This window comes from Brachyhypopomus gauderio, chromosome 12 (genome assembly GCF_052324685.1).
Source record: "Brachyhypopomus gauderio isolate BG-103 chromosome 12, BGAUD_0.2, whole genome shotgun sequence".
NCBI classification, from domain to species: Eukaryota; Metazoa; Chordata; class Actinopteri; order Gymnotiformes; family Hypopomidae; genus Brachyhypopomus; species Brachyhypopomus gauderio.
The window spans coordinates 23,862,846-23,876,071 of record NC_135222.1 but is presented as its reverse complement, the minus strand read 5'-3'; the positions used below and the strand labels follow the sequence as shown (position 1 = coordinate 23,876,071).

At 49.6% G+C, this 13,226-nt stretch overlaps 1 protein-coding gene across 4 annotated transcripts in view; it reads left to right on the top strand.

Annotated features, from left to right (window-relative positions):
• Positions 1 to 13,226, top strand: part of tub (TUB bipartite transcription factor) — a 66,856-nt gene that overhangs the window by 35,507 nt on the left and 18,123 nt on the right. For all 4 annotated transcript variants that reach the window (XM_077023974.1, XM_077023975.1, XM_077023976.1 and 1 more), the window contains 3 exons: positions 4,537 to 4,588; positions 9,905 to 10,067; positions 12,606 to 12,740. In XM_077023974.1, the coding sequence (XP_076880089.1) occupies positions 4,537 to 4,588; positions 9,905 to 10,067; positions 12,606 to 12,740 (350 nt within the window). The remainder of the gene's footprint in view (positions 1 to 4,536; positions 4,589 to 9,904; positions 10,068 to 12,605; positions 12,741 to 13,226) is intronic.

Genomic DNA, 13,226 nt, shown 5'->3' with positions numbered 1-13,226 from the left:
CCGTTACAGGTGTAGCTCTAATTGGTGGGATGGACATAGTACGTCTATGATTGGTGGGACTGACAGAGCACTGCTCTGATTGGTGGGACTGACATGGTACAGCTGATTAGTAAGACCATATTGCTGTATTTGTTGTTCTGTGCTCCCTGTGGTCCCCGGCTGTTCCTGGGTCTGTCTAATGTCACACATACATCATGAGTCAGTGATTCCAGACTAAAACATAGCTGTCTTAAAGCAGGGCACTTTCAGGGACACAGATGGGTACTGTGGAGTGAATGAGCATGGGAACAGGAAGATCAGTCATTTCACAGTATTTTTTGCAAAGGGGAAAAAAGATTTACTTTCCCCCTCTACCAAAGAAGCGTCTACCAAAGAGATGTCTGTGGAAAATACAGCATCTTTTTGCTTTTTGTTTCCCCATCTCTGTGCTTCAGTGTTTGGCAGCAGAATATCACACCGTGTTCTCCAAACACTTCTCTCTGCTCCAAACACTTATCTCTGCTCCAAACACTTCTCTCTGCTCCAAACACTTATCTCTGCTCCAAACACTTCTCTCTGCTCCAAACACTTATCTCTGCGAGAAAATGAAGTTACAGCCGATGGTTGGGGGCGGGGCATACGTCATCTGAACATGTTAAAGGCTTCAGCAGAAAAAGGAAATATGGTCAGTGAGCAATGAATGACACACAAACCTACCCTGCACACACACACACACACACACATACACACACACACATACACACGTGCACTCACACACACACATGCACAGCTCAACTCACACTTTCATATGTGTGCTCCCAAACACAGTGAGCTGGAGGTCATGAGGGCAGAGATGGTGAGGGGAGCAGCAGTGTGATGAACGATGCGCATGTCTGCCTTACAACATCCATTCATTTAGCTTCCATGTCTAATATAATGAGATGGTTGACCCTCATTAGAGCAGCTCTGTTTATGTCATTATCTGCTAGTTTAATGGGAACCAACACCATGGACTGGAGACTCTGCTGACTCTGGGAATGTGTGTGTGTGTGTGTGTGTGTGTGTGTGTGTGTGTGTGTGTGTGTGTGTGTGTGTGTGTGTGTGTGTGTGTGTGTGTGTGTGTGTGTGTGTGTGTGTGTGTGTGTGTGTGTGTGTGTGTGTGTGCACGTGTGTGTGTGGAAGCATGATAAAAGCACATTGTCATTTCTCTTGTCCAGAGCAGAGTGAGATGGCTCGGGTGTAATTAGGATACGAGATGATATAAACGCACTGATGAGGACATAGACACATGACACATGGGATATGGGAAGAGAGAGAGAGAGAGAGAGAGAGAGAGAGAGAGAGAGAGATGTACTGCAGAGATATTACAGCTTTCTCTCTCTCTCTTTCTCTCTCTCTCTCTTTCTCTCTCTCTCTTTCTCACTCTCTCTCTCTCTCTCTCTCTCTCTCTCGCCTGCTCCCAGCCCTTCTATGCCTTCTCATTCCCAGAGCAGGCTGTGAACTGCCCTTTAATGGAGAATCCACCCTTTAATATAAAATCCTCTCTTTAATGGAAAACCCTCCCTTTACCAGAGAACCCTCCCTTTAACGGAGAACCCTCCCTTTAATCGAGAACCCTCTCTTTAACAGACACCCTCCCTTTACCAGAGAACCCTCCCTTTAACGGAGAACCTTCCCTTTAATCGAGAACCCTCTCTTTAACAGACACCCTCCCTTTAATAGAGAACCCTCCCTTTAACGGAGAACCCTCCCTTTAATCGAGAACCCTCTCTTTAACAGACACCCTCCCTTTAATAGAGAACCCTCCCTTTAACAGAGACCTCTCTTGGTTGCCTTTACTCAGCATGAGTGCAGACAAGAGTGTACTCAGTGTGGCAGGCGTGAGTAAGAGTGTCAGTGGTGCTTAGGCCGACGTGCGGGAGAGACGGCGACAGCTCAAAGACCTCACAAAGGTCACCGGCTCTCACAGGACCTGAAAGAGAACACGTCGGGGCTCAATGACTTGCAGGTTCACGTCATTAACCCGGCAGCAGCTCACCGCCCGCACAGCCTCTGGGCCTCCGTAGCTCTTTGATATTTGTCCCAGCGACATTGTGAAGCGCTCAGTGACATTGAGTGATTGAAGGAGAGACAGAGCTGTGTGCCCTTCCGGAGAATTATCACGGAGACGTTGGAGTGTTTGGTACAAGGTGCTCTGTGTGTGTGTGGCTGTAGCTGAGCCCTCCACCCCTCCGGAGTGTGTGTGGACTGTGTGGAATCTTTTCATCCATCCTAGAGAAGTGTGTTTTTTGCCGCAGGCGTCTCTGAACAGAGCCCTACTGATAACACGTAATGAGCAGCACCCGAGCACACCTACATTTATATAACGCGTTGTCATACTTTGACGTATGATTTGATGTCATGTATTTTAGAATTTTTCAGATCTTGTTTGAGAAATTAGGTTTCTGTCGTGACTTCTTAATAAATAAATGCATCTATTAAGCAACAAATAAATAAATAAATGAATATTCAAAGCTTGAATCACCTTAACGCTGAGTCACAGCAGGAGCACAAAGACAAAGAATTTTAAATATACACCCACTTTATTGGAAGCCCTTACACACAGACGCCTGTGCGGTGGTTGGTGACTGTAGCCCGTCTGCTGGTGTGGGCAGGTCAGCGCTCGTCCACTTCATCAGTGGGGAGTTTGTGAGCCCCAGTACCCGGGAGTGTTTGGATGGCAGGTCCCTCTGGTACCACCACACCACTGTTACCATGACAATGCAGTGTGCCACCATGCCACTGTTACCGTGGGACCTTACTGTGTTGAGAATGGTGCTCTATCTTACCGTGTTGAGAATGGTGCTCTATCTTACCGTGTTGAGAATGGTGCCCTATATTACCTTGTTGAGAATGGTGCCCTATCTTACCGTGTTGAGAATGGTGCTCTGTCTTACTGTGTTGAGAATGGTGCCCTATCTTACCGTGTTGAGAATGGTGCTCTATCTTACCGTGTTGAGGATGGTGCTCTATCTTACCGTGTTGAGAATGGTGCCCTATCTTACCGTGTTGAGAATGGTGCTCTATCTTACCGTGTTGAGAATGGTGCCCTATCTTACCGTGTTGAGAATGGTGCTCTATCTTACCGTGTTGAGAATGGTGCTCTATCTTACCGTGTTGAGAATGGTGCCTTATCTTACCGTGTTGAGAATGGTGCTCTATCTTACCGTGTTGAGGATGGTGCTCTATCTTACCGTGTTGAGAATGGTGCCCTATATTACCGTGTTGAGAATGGTGCTTTATCTTACCGTGTTGAGGATGGTGCTCTATCTTACCGTGTTGAGAATGGTGCTCTATCTTACCGTGTTGAGAATGGTGTTCTATCTTACCGTGTTGAGAATGGTGCCCTATCTTACCGTGTTGAGAATGGTGCTCTATCTTACCGTGTTGAGAATGGTGCCCTATCTTACCGTGTTGAGGATGGTGCCCTATCTTACCGTGTTGAGGATGGTGCTCTATCTTACCGTGTTGAGAATGGTGCTCTATCTTACCGTGTTGAGAATGGTGCCCTATCTTACCGTGTTGAGAATGGTGCTCTATCTTACCGTGTTGAGAATGGTGCCCTATCTTACCGTGTTGAGAATGGTGCTCTATCTTACCGTGTTGAGAATGGTGCTCTATCTTACCGTGTTGAGAATGGTGCTCTATCTTACCGTGTTGAGAATGGTGCCCTATCTTACCGTGTTGAGAATGGTGCCCTATCTTACCGTGTTGAGGATGGTGCTCTATCTTACCGTGTTGAGAATGGTGCTCTATCTTACCGTGTTGAGAATGGTGCTCTATCTTACCGTGTTGAGAATGGTGCTCTATCTTACCGTGTTGAGAATGGTGCTCTATCTTACCGTGTTGAGAATGGTGCTCTATCCAAATGACTAGTGTGTAATGGATCTGTGGTCAGAGACTCAATACTGATGAACTGGAGCTGGCTATATATGCATATCTAACAGCATGTATATATGCATATTTAACAGCGTGTATATATGCATATTTAACAGCATGTATATATGCATATTTAACAGCATGTATATATCCTTATTTAACAGCATGTATATATGCATATTTAACAGCATATATATCCTTATTTAACAGCGTGCATATATGCATATTTAACAGAATGCATATATGCATATTTAACAGAATGCATATATGCATATTTAACAGCATGTATATATGCATATTTAACAACATGTGTATATGTATATTTTGACGTCAGTGTGTACCTCACGTTTTAATTAGGTTTAAGGAGATGCTGGGTCTTATTTTTCCACCACCTCTTTGTCTGGAGAACTCAGGATCAGTCCACGGACAACCTGACCCAACAGCACAGAGCCACTAGCCTGCTGTTCATAGTCAGGAGCGTCTAGAAACAAGCTCACACGTGCAGCTGCTTGTGTGGCCTGTTCTATGGCCCATTGTATTTCACTGCATGCCTGTTAAAATCACACTACGCACTCAAAATGAACGTAATGAGCAAATGTGAAATGGAGTGAAACGTTGTTTCTTTCTGTCTCTCTGCAGCAGCTTGGATGACGAGGGCAGTAACCTTCGGCAGCAGAAGCTAGAGAGGCAGGTCAGTGCGGTCTACTCCACAGCGCCCCCTCTGGCTCCTCTATTCCTGTGCATGTGGCCAGTGGCTCCTGTGTTCATAACCCACTGAATGTACCCTCACAATAGGAGTGTGAGAGCGTGTGTGTGTGTGTGTGTGTCTGTGTATGTGTGTAAGAGAAACAAAGGAAAGTATTTGTACAGTTAAGCTGATTCAGTGCTGAGTAGTCATTATCTACCTGCTGTCAGGTATATCTTGATGATACCTTGTCAAGAGCCTCTCATAAATGATTCCAGATGACTCCTTGATCTGCCCATAATGTGTCGCTAATTATGTGAAAATTCCCAGACTGGAATTGGAAACAGCATGTCTGCTCTGCGTGTTCCCATCTCCGTGTTCCCATCTCCACGTGTTTCCATCTCCACATGTTCCCACCTCCACGTGTTCCCATCTCCACGTGTTCCCACCTCCACGTGTTCCCACCCATCACGTGTTCCCATCTCCACGTGTTCCCACCTCCACGTGTTCCCATCTCCACGTGTTCCCACCATCACGTGTTCCCATCTCCACGTGTTCCCACCATCATGTGTTCCCATCTCCACGTGTTCCCACCATCACGTGTTCCCATCTCCACGTGTTCCCACCTCCACGTGTTCCCACCTCCACGTGTTCCCACCTCCACGTGTTCCCACCATCACGTGTTCCCATCTTCACGTGTTCCCACCTCCACGTGTTCCCATCTTCACGTGTTCCCATCTCCACGTGTTCCCACCTCCACGTGTTCCCATCTCCACGTGTTCCCACCTCCACATGTTCCCATCTCCACGTGTTCCCACCTCCACGTGTTCCCACCTCCACGTGTTCCCATCTCCACGTGTTCCCATCTTCACGTGTTCCCACCTCCACGTGTTCCCATCTCCACGTGTTCCCATCTTCACGTGTTCCCATCTCCACGTGTTCCCACCTCCACGTGTTCCCACCTCCACATGTTCCCATCTCCACGTGTTCCCATCTCCACGTGTTCCCATCTTCACGTGTTCCCACCTCCACGTGTTCCCACCTCCACATGTTCCCATCTTCACGTGTTCCCATCTCCACGTGTTCCCATCTCCACGTGTTCCCACCTCCACGTGTTCCCATCTCCACGTGTTCCCATCTCCACGTGTTCCCACCATCACGTGTTCCCATCTCCACGTGTTCCCATCTCCACGTGTTCCCACCTCCACGTGTTCCCACCATCACGTGTTCCCATCTCCACGTGTTCCCACCTCCACGTGTTCCCATCTCCACGTGTTCCCACCTCCACGTGTTCCCACCTCCACGTGTTCCCACCTCCACGTGTTCCCACCTTCACGTGTTCCCATCTCCACGTGTTCCCATCTCCACGTGTTCCCACCTCCACGTGTTCCCACCTTCATGTGTTCCCATCTCCACGTGTTCCCACCTCCACGTGTTCCCATCTCCACGTGTTCCCACCTCCACATGTTCCCATCTCCACGTGTTCCCACCTCCACGTGTTCCCACCTTCATGTGTTCCCATCTCCACGTGTTCCCACCTCCACGTGTTCCCACCTCCACGTGTTCCCACCTCCACGTGTTCCCATCTCCACGTGTTCCCATCTTCATGTGTTCCCACCTCCACGTGTTCCCATCTCCACGTGTTCCCATCTTCACGTGTTCCCATCTCCACGTGTTCCCACCTCCACGTGTTCCCACCTCCACGTGTTCCCACCTTCACGTGTTCCCATCTCCACGTGTTCCCACCTCCACGTGTTCCCATCTCCACGTGTTCCCACCTCCACATGTTCCCATCTCCACGTGTTCCCACCTCCACGTGTTCCCACCTCCACGTGTTCCCATCTCCACGTGTTCCCATCTTCACGTGTTCCCACCTCCACGTGTTCCCATCTCCACGTGTTCCCATCTTCACGTGTTCCCATCTCCACGTGTTCCCACCTCCACGTGTTCCCACCTCCACGTGTTCCCATCTCCACGTGTTCCCATCTCCACGTGTTCCCACCTCCACGTGTTCCCACCTCCACATGTTCCCATCTTCACGTGTTCCCATCTCCACGTGTTCCCATCTCCACGTGTTCCCACCTCCACGTGTTCCCATCTCCACGTGTTCCCATCTCCACGTGTTCCCACCATCACGTGTTCCCACCTCCACGTGTTCCCATCTCCACGTGTTCCCACCTCCACGTGTTCCCACCATCACGTGTTCCCATCTCCACGTGTTCCCATCTCCACGTGTTCCCACCTCCACGTGTTCCCACCTCCACGTGTTCCCACCTCCACATGTTCCCATCTCCACGTGTTCCCACCTCCACGTGTTCCCACCTCCACGTGTTCCCATCTTCACGTGTTCTCATCTCCACGTGTTCCCACCTCCACGTGTTCCCATCTCCACGTGTTCCCACCTCCACGTGTTCCCATCTCCACGTGTTCCCATCTTCACGTGTTCCCACCTCCACGTGTTCCCATCTCCACGTGCTCCCACCTCCACGTGTTCCCATCTTCACGTGTTCCCATCTCAAGTTCTCCATGAGCAGACAGCTCATCTGACAAGCATCTGGGGCCGCTGGAGACGAGCTCACATGATCAGCTGGGTTTCATGTGTCCTCTGCTCCTGTGTCATACCATAGAGAGACAGGAGTGAGTCATTAATAATTAACAATAGCCCAAGGTTTGATAATAAGGAACAAGAGGGATTATTGAAGTAGGTTGAGTTGGCTAGCCCCTCAGTGGCGTGTGCCATCTGCACAGACAGCCAAAAGTGTGTGGTTGCCGCTTCACTGCATCTCTGCAGGACAAACTGAGTATTGATTCCGTTCCCCCAAACTCTCAAATCCATTTCTGCAGACAGAAGCGTCAAGCTGAGGATAAGGTAGCTTCTAAGGGTGTGTGTGACAGCACTGCCGTGCTGAAGGATCCACAGTGTGTTTGTGTGAGAGTGCGTGTATGTGTGTGAGCTTGTGTCTGAGTGTGTGGCGTACGGAGATGTTCCCAGTGGGAACAGGAAAGGCAGAGTCCCTCCGCACCTGTGGTGGGGGATTCAGGAGGAACATCTCCCCTCCGCTCTCTGCTGAGGCTGAGAATCCTTGTGGAGGTAGAAGGCAGTGGGAAGATAGCTCCATATTTCAGAAGAGCACTAAGTGCTCAAACTCCACCCCATCACAAAGTGCTCAAACTCCACCTCCTTGTGAAGTACTCAATCCCAGCTCCATCTTGAAGACGCATCCTGATTGTATGTCTGCTTTTTATAGTTCTCCTCCAGCTGGTGTAGCAGGAGTCCACGTTACCTTCAGCATCCTGGTTGTGTTTGTTGCATTTTAATAAGCCAAGGTTTTCACAAACAATCATGACATTCTCTGCTGGAGATCAGGACTATGAGGACACACAGATGAATGTGTTTATCCTCTGCAGTCGTGGACCTCCTGAAGCTAGTGAATGTTCTTGAAGTTTTAACTTGGGTTCTTAACACTGATTAAAGTTTTGCCTGACAACACAATCAGTCCATTCTGTTGTACATAATGACAATGGATGTCATTAAGGGGGTTGTTCTGATGTTGATTTGGTAACAAAAATCTAGTTTTTTTTAACCGCTGACTGCTGCTGGTGTTCTGGTTTCATTGCGGTGTTGGAATGACAGCACAGCACTGTGACAGGCTGCAGACTCCTCCCCCTTCACGCCTCCCGGGGGGCTGTGCTGGCAATCAGACAATCAGACCGTGACAGACGATCTGACATTCAGACACCACTGGACAAAAAACATACAGGTGCCAGTTAAAGCACACACAGGTGTTCTGGACACATGCAGGAGTTCTGGACACACACTTGTGGGATTTAGCAAGAGTGCTTGCATACTGTTCTCTGTGAAGGAGCTCCTATGTTTTCAGACCTGCTGAGACATGCGTCCAGCGCCGTGGGCCTGCTCCTGACGTGGGCCTGCTCCTCACGTGGGTCTGCTCCTGACGTGGGCCTGCTCCTGATATGGGCCTGCTCCTGACGTGGGCCTGCTCACATGGTCCTGCTCCTGACGTGGGCCTGCTCACATGGGCCTACTCCTGACGTGGGCCTGCTCCTCACGTGGGTCTGCTCCTGACGTGGGCCTGCTCCTCACGTGGGCCTACTCCTGACGTGGGCCTGCTCCTCACGTGGGCCTGCTCCTGACATGGGCCTGCTCTTGACGTGGGCCTGCTCCTGATATGGGCCTGCTCCTGACGTAGCTCTGCTCCTGACGTGGGCCTGCTCCTGATATGGGCCTGCTCCTGACGTAGCTCTGCTCCTGACGTGGGCCTGCTCCTGACGTGGGCCTGCTCCTGATATGGGCCTGCTCCTGACGTAGCTCTGCTCCTGACGTGGGCCTGCTCCTGACGTGGGCCTGCTCCTGACGTAGCTCTGCTCCTGACGTGGGCCTGCTCCTGACGTGGGCCTGCTCCTTACGTAGCTCTGCTCCTGACGTGGGCCTGCTCCTGACGTAGCTCTGCTCCTGACATGGGCCTGCTCCTCACGTGGGCCTGCTCCTCACGTGGGCCTACTCCTGACGTGGGCCTGCTCCTGACGTAGCTCTGCTCCTGACATGGGCCTGCTCCTGATGTGGGCCTGCTCCTCACGTGGGCCTGCTCCTGACGTGGGCCTGCTCCTGACGTGGGCCTACTCCTGACGTAGGTCTGCTCCTGGGGCTCCTTCTCTTCGGGAGACTCACAGAGGAAGCCAGAAGCCTCGTGACCTTCTCCATGCTTAGAGAGTTCAGAGCTGGAATTCTTTGTTATAGAGACAAATTAATTAGCATAAAGTAGAATAACAAATGAGAAGTGGAGTAGTACAGAGACAGAAAGTAGGACATGGGGGAGCTTCTTGCGTGTCCTCAGGGAGGAGACTGTCAGATATTTGGAGGTGCTCATGATAGGAAATGGCTCTGTTGTATAAAGTGTCAAAGACGTAAAAGATTCATGCAGTTCTGTTACACTGGGGGCCTGTTCATGAGGTGATTAATTTTTTATTAATTGTTTACCGCTTAATGTAAACAAACCAGTGGCAGTAGTATTGCCATGTACGAAACCTGAAGATACTGCCTGTCTCAGAGTTTTTGCAGCAGGGTTTTTGCGCTTGTTAGCAGCAGCTGGATTTGGATTTTGAGATTGAATTTCCCACATTGTGACAATTTTCTAGCTGACTGTCGTGCTCAGAGGTTAGAGGTCAACTCCCACTGCCCTCACACAGGGCCCTTATCCACTTATCTACTGCTGTGAACAGGCTTTCAAGGTACCTCAGTAGGCACCATGTCCAGCTCTCGAGTGACGGCGGTACTGAAGGACGTGTGTGCGTGTTTTGCAGAGAGCGCTCCTGGAGCAGAAACAGAAGAAGAAACGCCAGGAACCCCTGATGGTGCAATCCAACCTGGACACGCGCGCACGACCCCGCAGGACCAGACAGACAGAGGAGCAGGCACCCCTGGTGGAGTCCTACCTGAGCAGCAACAGCAGCACCATTTACCATGGTATACACACCTGCCTCCACCCACACGTAGCACACAGATTCTACACACCTGCCTCCACCCACACGTAGCACACAGATTCTACACACCTGCCTCCACCCACACGTAGCACACAGATTCTACACACCTGCCTCCACCCACACGTAGCACACAGATTCTACACACCTGCCTCCATCCACACGTAGCAGACAGATTCTACACACCTGCCTCCATCCACACGTAGCAGACAGATTCTACACACCTGCCTCCACCCTCCACCCACACGTAGCAGACAGATTCTACACACCTGCCTCCACCCACACGTAGCACACAGATTCTACACACCTGCCTCCATCCACACGTAGCAGACAGATTCTACACACCTGCCTCCATCCACACATAGCAGACAGATTCTACACACCTGCCTCCACCCACACGTAGCAGACAGATTCTGCTCTCCAATTCTCCACTAGAATTCAGGTTTTATTTTCATTCTGATTTGGGTTCAGCCTCTCCTATACTTTAGCCACTATTATCAGCCATTACAAGTTTGAAAAGCTGTTCTCAGATCATTATGAGGGGACATGTGCCAGGCCACTGAGGATTAGTCAGAGTGGTCTTTGTGTTGATGCAGTAGTATTGATCGGGCCTGTCTGAGCAGAGGTCTGGGAAGGCTCGTGCTTGGAAATGGAAGTGTAGCATGAACTTTTCCTCAAACAATGGCCTGATTCTGGGCACACAGGGGTTTGGCTGCGTCAGCCGTCCTATCGATCGCCAGCCCCGCCTGCTCGCTGTTAAACAAGCTGTCTTCACAAGACCATTTCATTCTTCAGCCTGAGCAAAATGGAGTCACACCAGCAGCAGGTTCTGTGAGCTTCACGAGCCAGTGCCTCCCTACTCTTGCTCTGTGCAGGGTAGTACTAGTACTAGAGTAGTACTAGAGTAGTACTAGAGTAGTACTAGTACTGACAGCAAAGTGTTGTAGTCCAGCTTGTCATTCAGCCTTGTCTTCTCATTGGAACTTTCATGTTATGTATTAATTTACATAATTAATTTCCATCTTTCATATAATCTTTCTTTCAGGGATAGATATGAGTTCCTAATGTTTAATAATATGGTGTGTATGTTTGGGGTGTGTTATTTGGGTCTGTGTTGGGTGTGTGTTGTTTGAAGAATGTGTGCAGTATGTGTGTGGGGTGTGTTGTTTGGGGTGTGTGTGTGCGTGCGGTGTGTGTTTGGGGTGTGTTTGGAGTATGTGTGTGGGGTGTGGTGTTTGGGGTGTGTGTGTGGGGTGTGTGTTTGGGGTGTGTTGTTTGGAGTATGTGTGCAGTATGTGTGTGGGGTGTGTTGTTTGGGGTGTGTGGGGTGTGTGTTTGGGGTGTGTTGTTTGGAATATGTGTGCAGTATGTGTGTGGGGTGTGTTGTTTGGGGTGTGTGGGGTGTGTGTTTGGGGTGTGTTGTTTGGAGTATGTGTGCAGTATGTGTGTGGGGTGTGTTGTTTGGACTGTGTATTTGACACTGTCACCATCCAATGTTGCACAGACACAGGCAGAGACACAAGAGAGACACAAGCAGAGACACAGGCAGAGACACAAGAGACACAGACACAAGCAGAGACACAGGTGGAGACAGACACAGGCAAAGACACAAGCAGAGGCACAAGAGAGACACAAACAGAGACACAGACACAGGCAACTGGTGATGAATCAGTCATACCATGTTTCCCTGCCTTTCCCTTCAAAGGGGCCAAATTCAAGCACAACCACAGTTAAATGTAGCTCTGTACATCGCTTCCCAACTTCACAGGCCATATCAGTGTTGTCTGCAAAATTATGTAGATTGTTTATATTTGAGCTTCCTTCTTCTGTTTAACAGTTGGGTTTATATCTGCTTCCCCACTGTTCAAAACTTCAAGCCCTTATTGCTTTGTGGTTTTGCTTCATGAATTATTCATGCTTTCCTTTTGTTCTGTTTGACTGACAGCTAGAGGTTGGTTATACATCAGTGCCTGTGTGGGCAAGGACTCAGGCAGATGTGCTGGTATTGTACTGATCAACGCTGAGCCTCAGGAGAAATACAAGAGCTGGATTTCAGATCTTAGAGACCATGAGACAGGACATGGCCTGTGATATGAATCAGGAAGCTTCAAAGAATAAACATACACCCAGAGACTCACAGTAGACACTCCAGCGATGAATACTGCATCCTGTCCTGAACGCCAGAGCTTCAGATATCCTGTGTCTCCATTGTGCCAGTATTTCGTCATTTAAGCAACACCGTTTTCATTTTCATGCCTTTTTAGTAGTTTAAAACTCGAGTGTCATGTGGTATCAACCTTTATAGATTTTAAATTATGTGGTATAGCTACGAAAGGAAAATATATAACCCACCCCTACTGCTCCCCATCATAAAACGTCTTTTTAAAAGCGTCTATGCTAATTTCAGCTGTCTCATTCTAACACTGCACTCAAACGTTTCTCTCTCTGTTTTGGCTCTGTGTTCTGTCCCATGCTCCTGCTCACTTCTCTCCTATGCCACCTCCACCCGCGCCTCCCTCTGTAGTTCAAGAAGCTGAGCAGGAGGAGGTGAAGCCTGTGGCCGAGATTCAGGCCCCTCGCTCGGCAAAAAAAAACAAGGTACCCACATCGACGCCACAGACGGGCAGTGCCAAGAAGGAGCGGAAGGGCAAACACAGAGGTCAGCCCGTCGCCCGTGACCTCCTGACCCCGGGGACCCCCTGCATGTGTGTGTGTGTGTGTGTGTGTGTGTGTGTGTGTGTGTGTGTGTGTGTGTGTGTGTGTGTGTGTGTACTGGGGAGGTGTATGCTGGTTGCAGTTTGTTGTGTCTGCTACTCTTGGTAGAAACATGGAGCTGTCAAGCATGAACAGATTTTTGCTCTTACAGAAATAGGAGCACAGAGTGAAAGATCATGTACTGAACACAGGGGAGAGAACAGGCACTGAACACTGTACTAAACACGGAAGAGAACAGGCACTGAACACAAGACTGAACACAGGAAAGAGAACAGGCACAGAACACAGGAATAAACACGGAAGAGAACAGGCACTGAACACAAGACTGAAGACAGGGAAAAGAACAGGCACTGAACACAGGGAAGAGAACAGGCACTGACTGAACACAGGGGAGAGAACAGGCACTGAACACAGGGAAGAGAACAGGCAC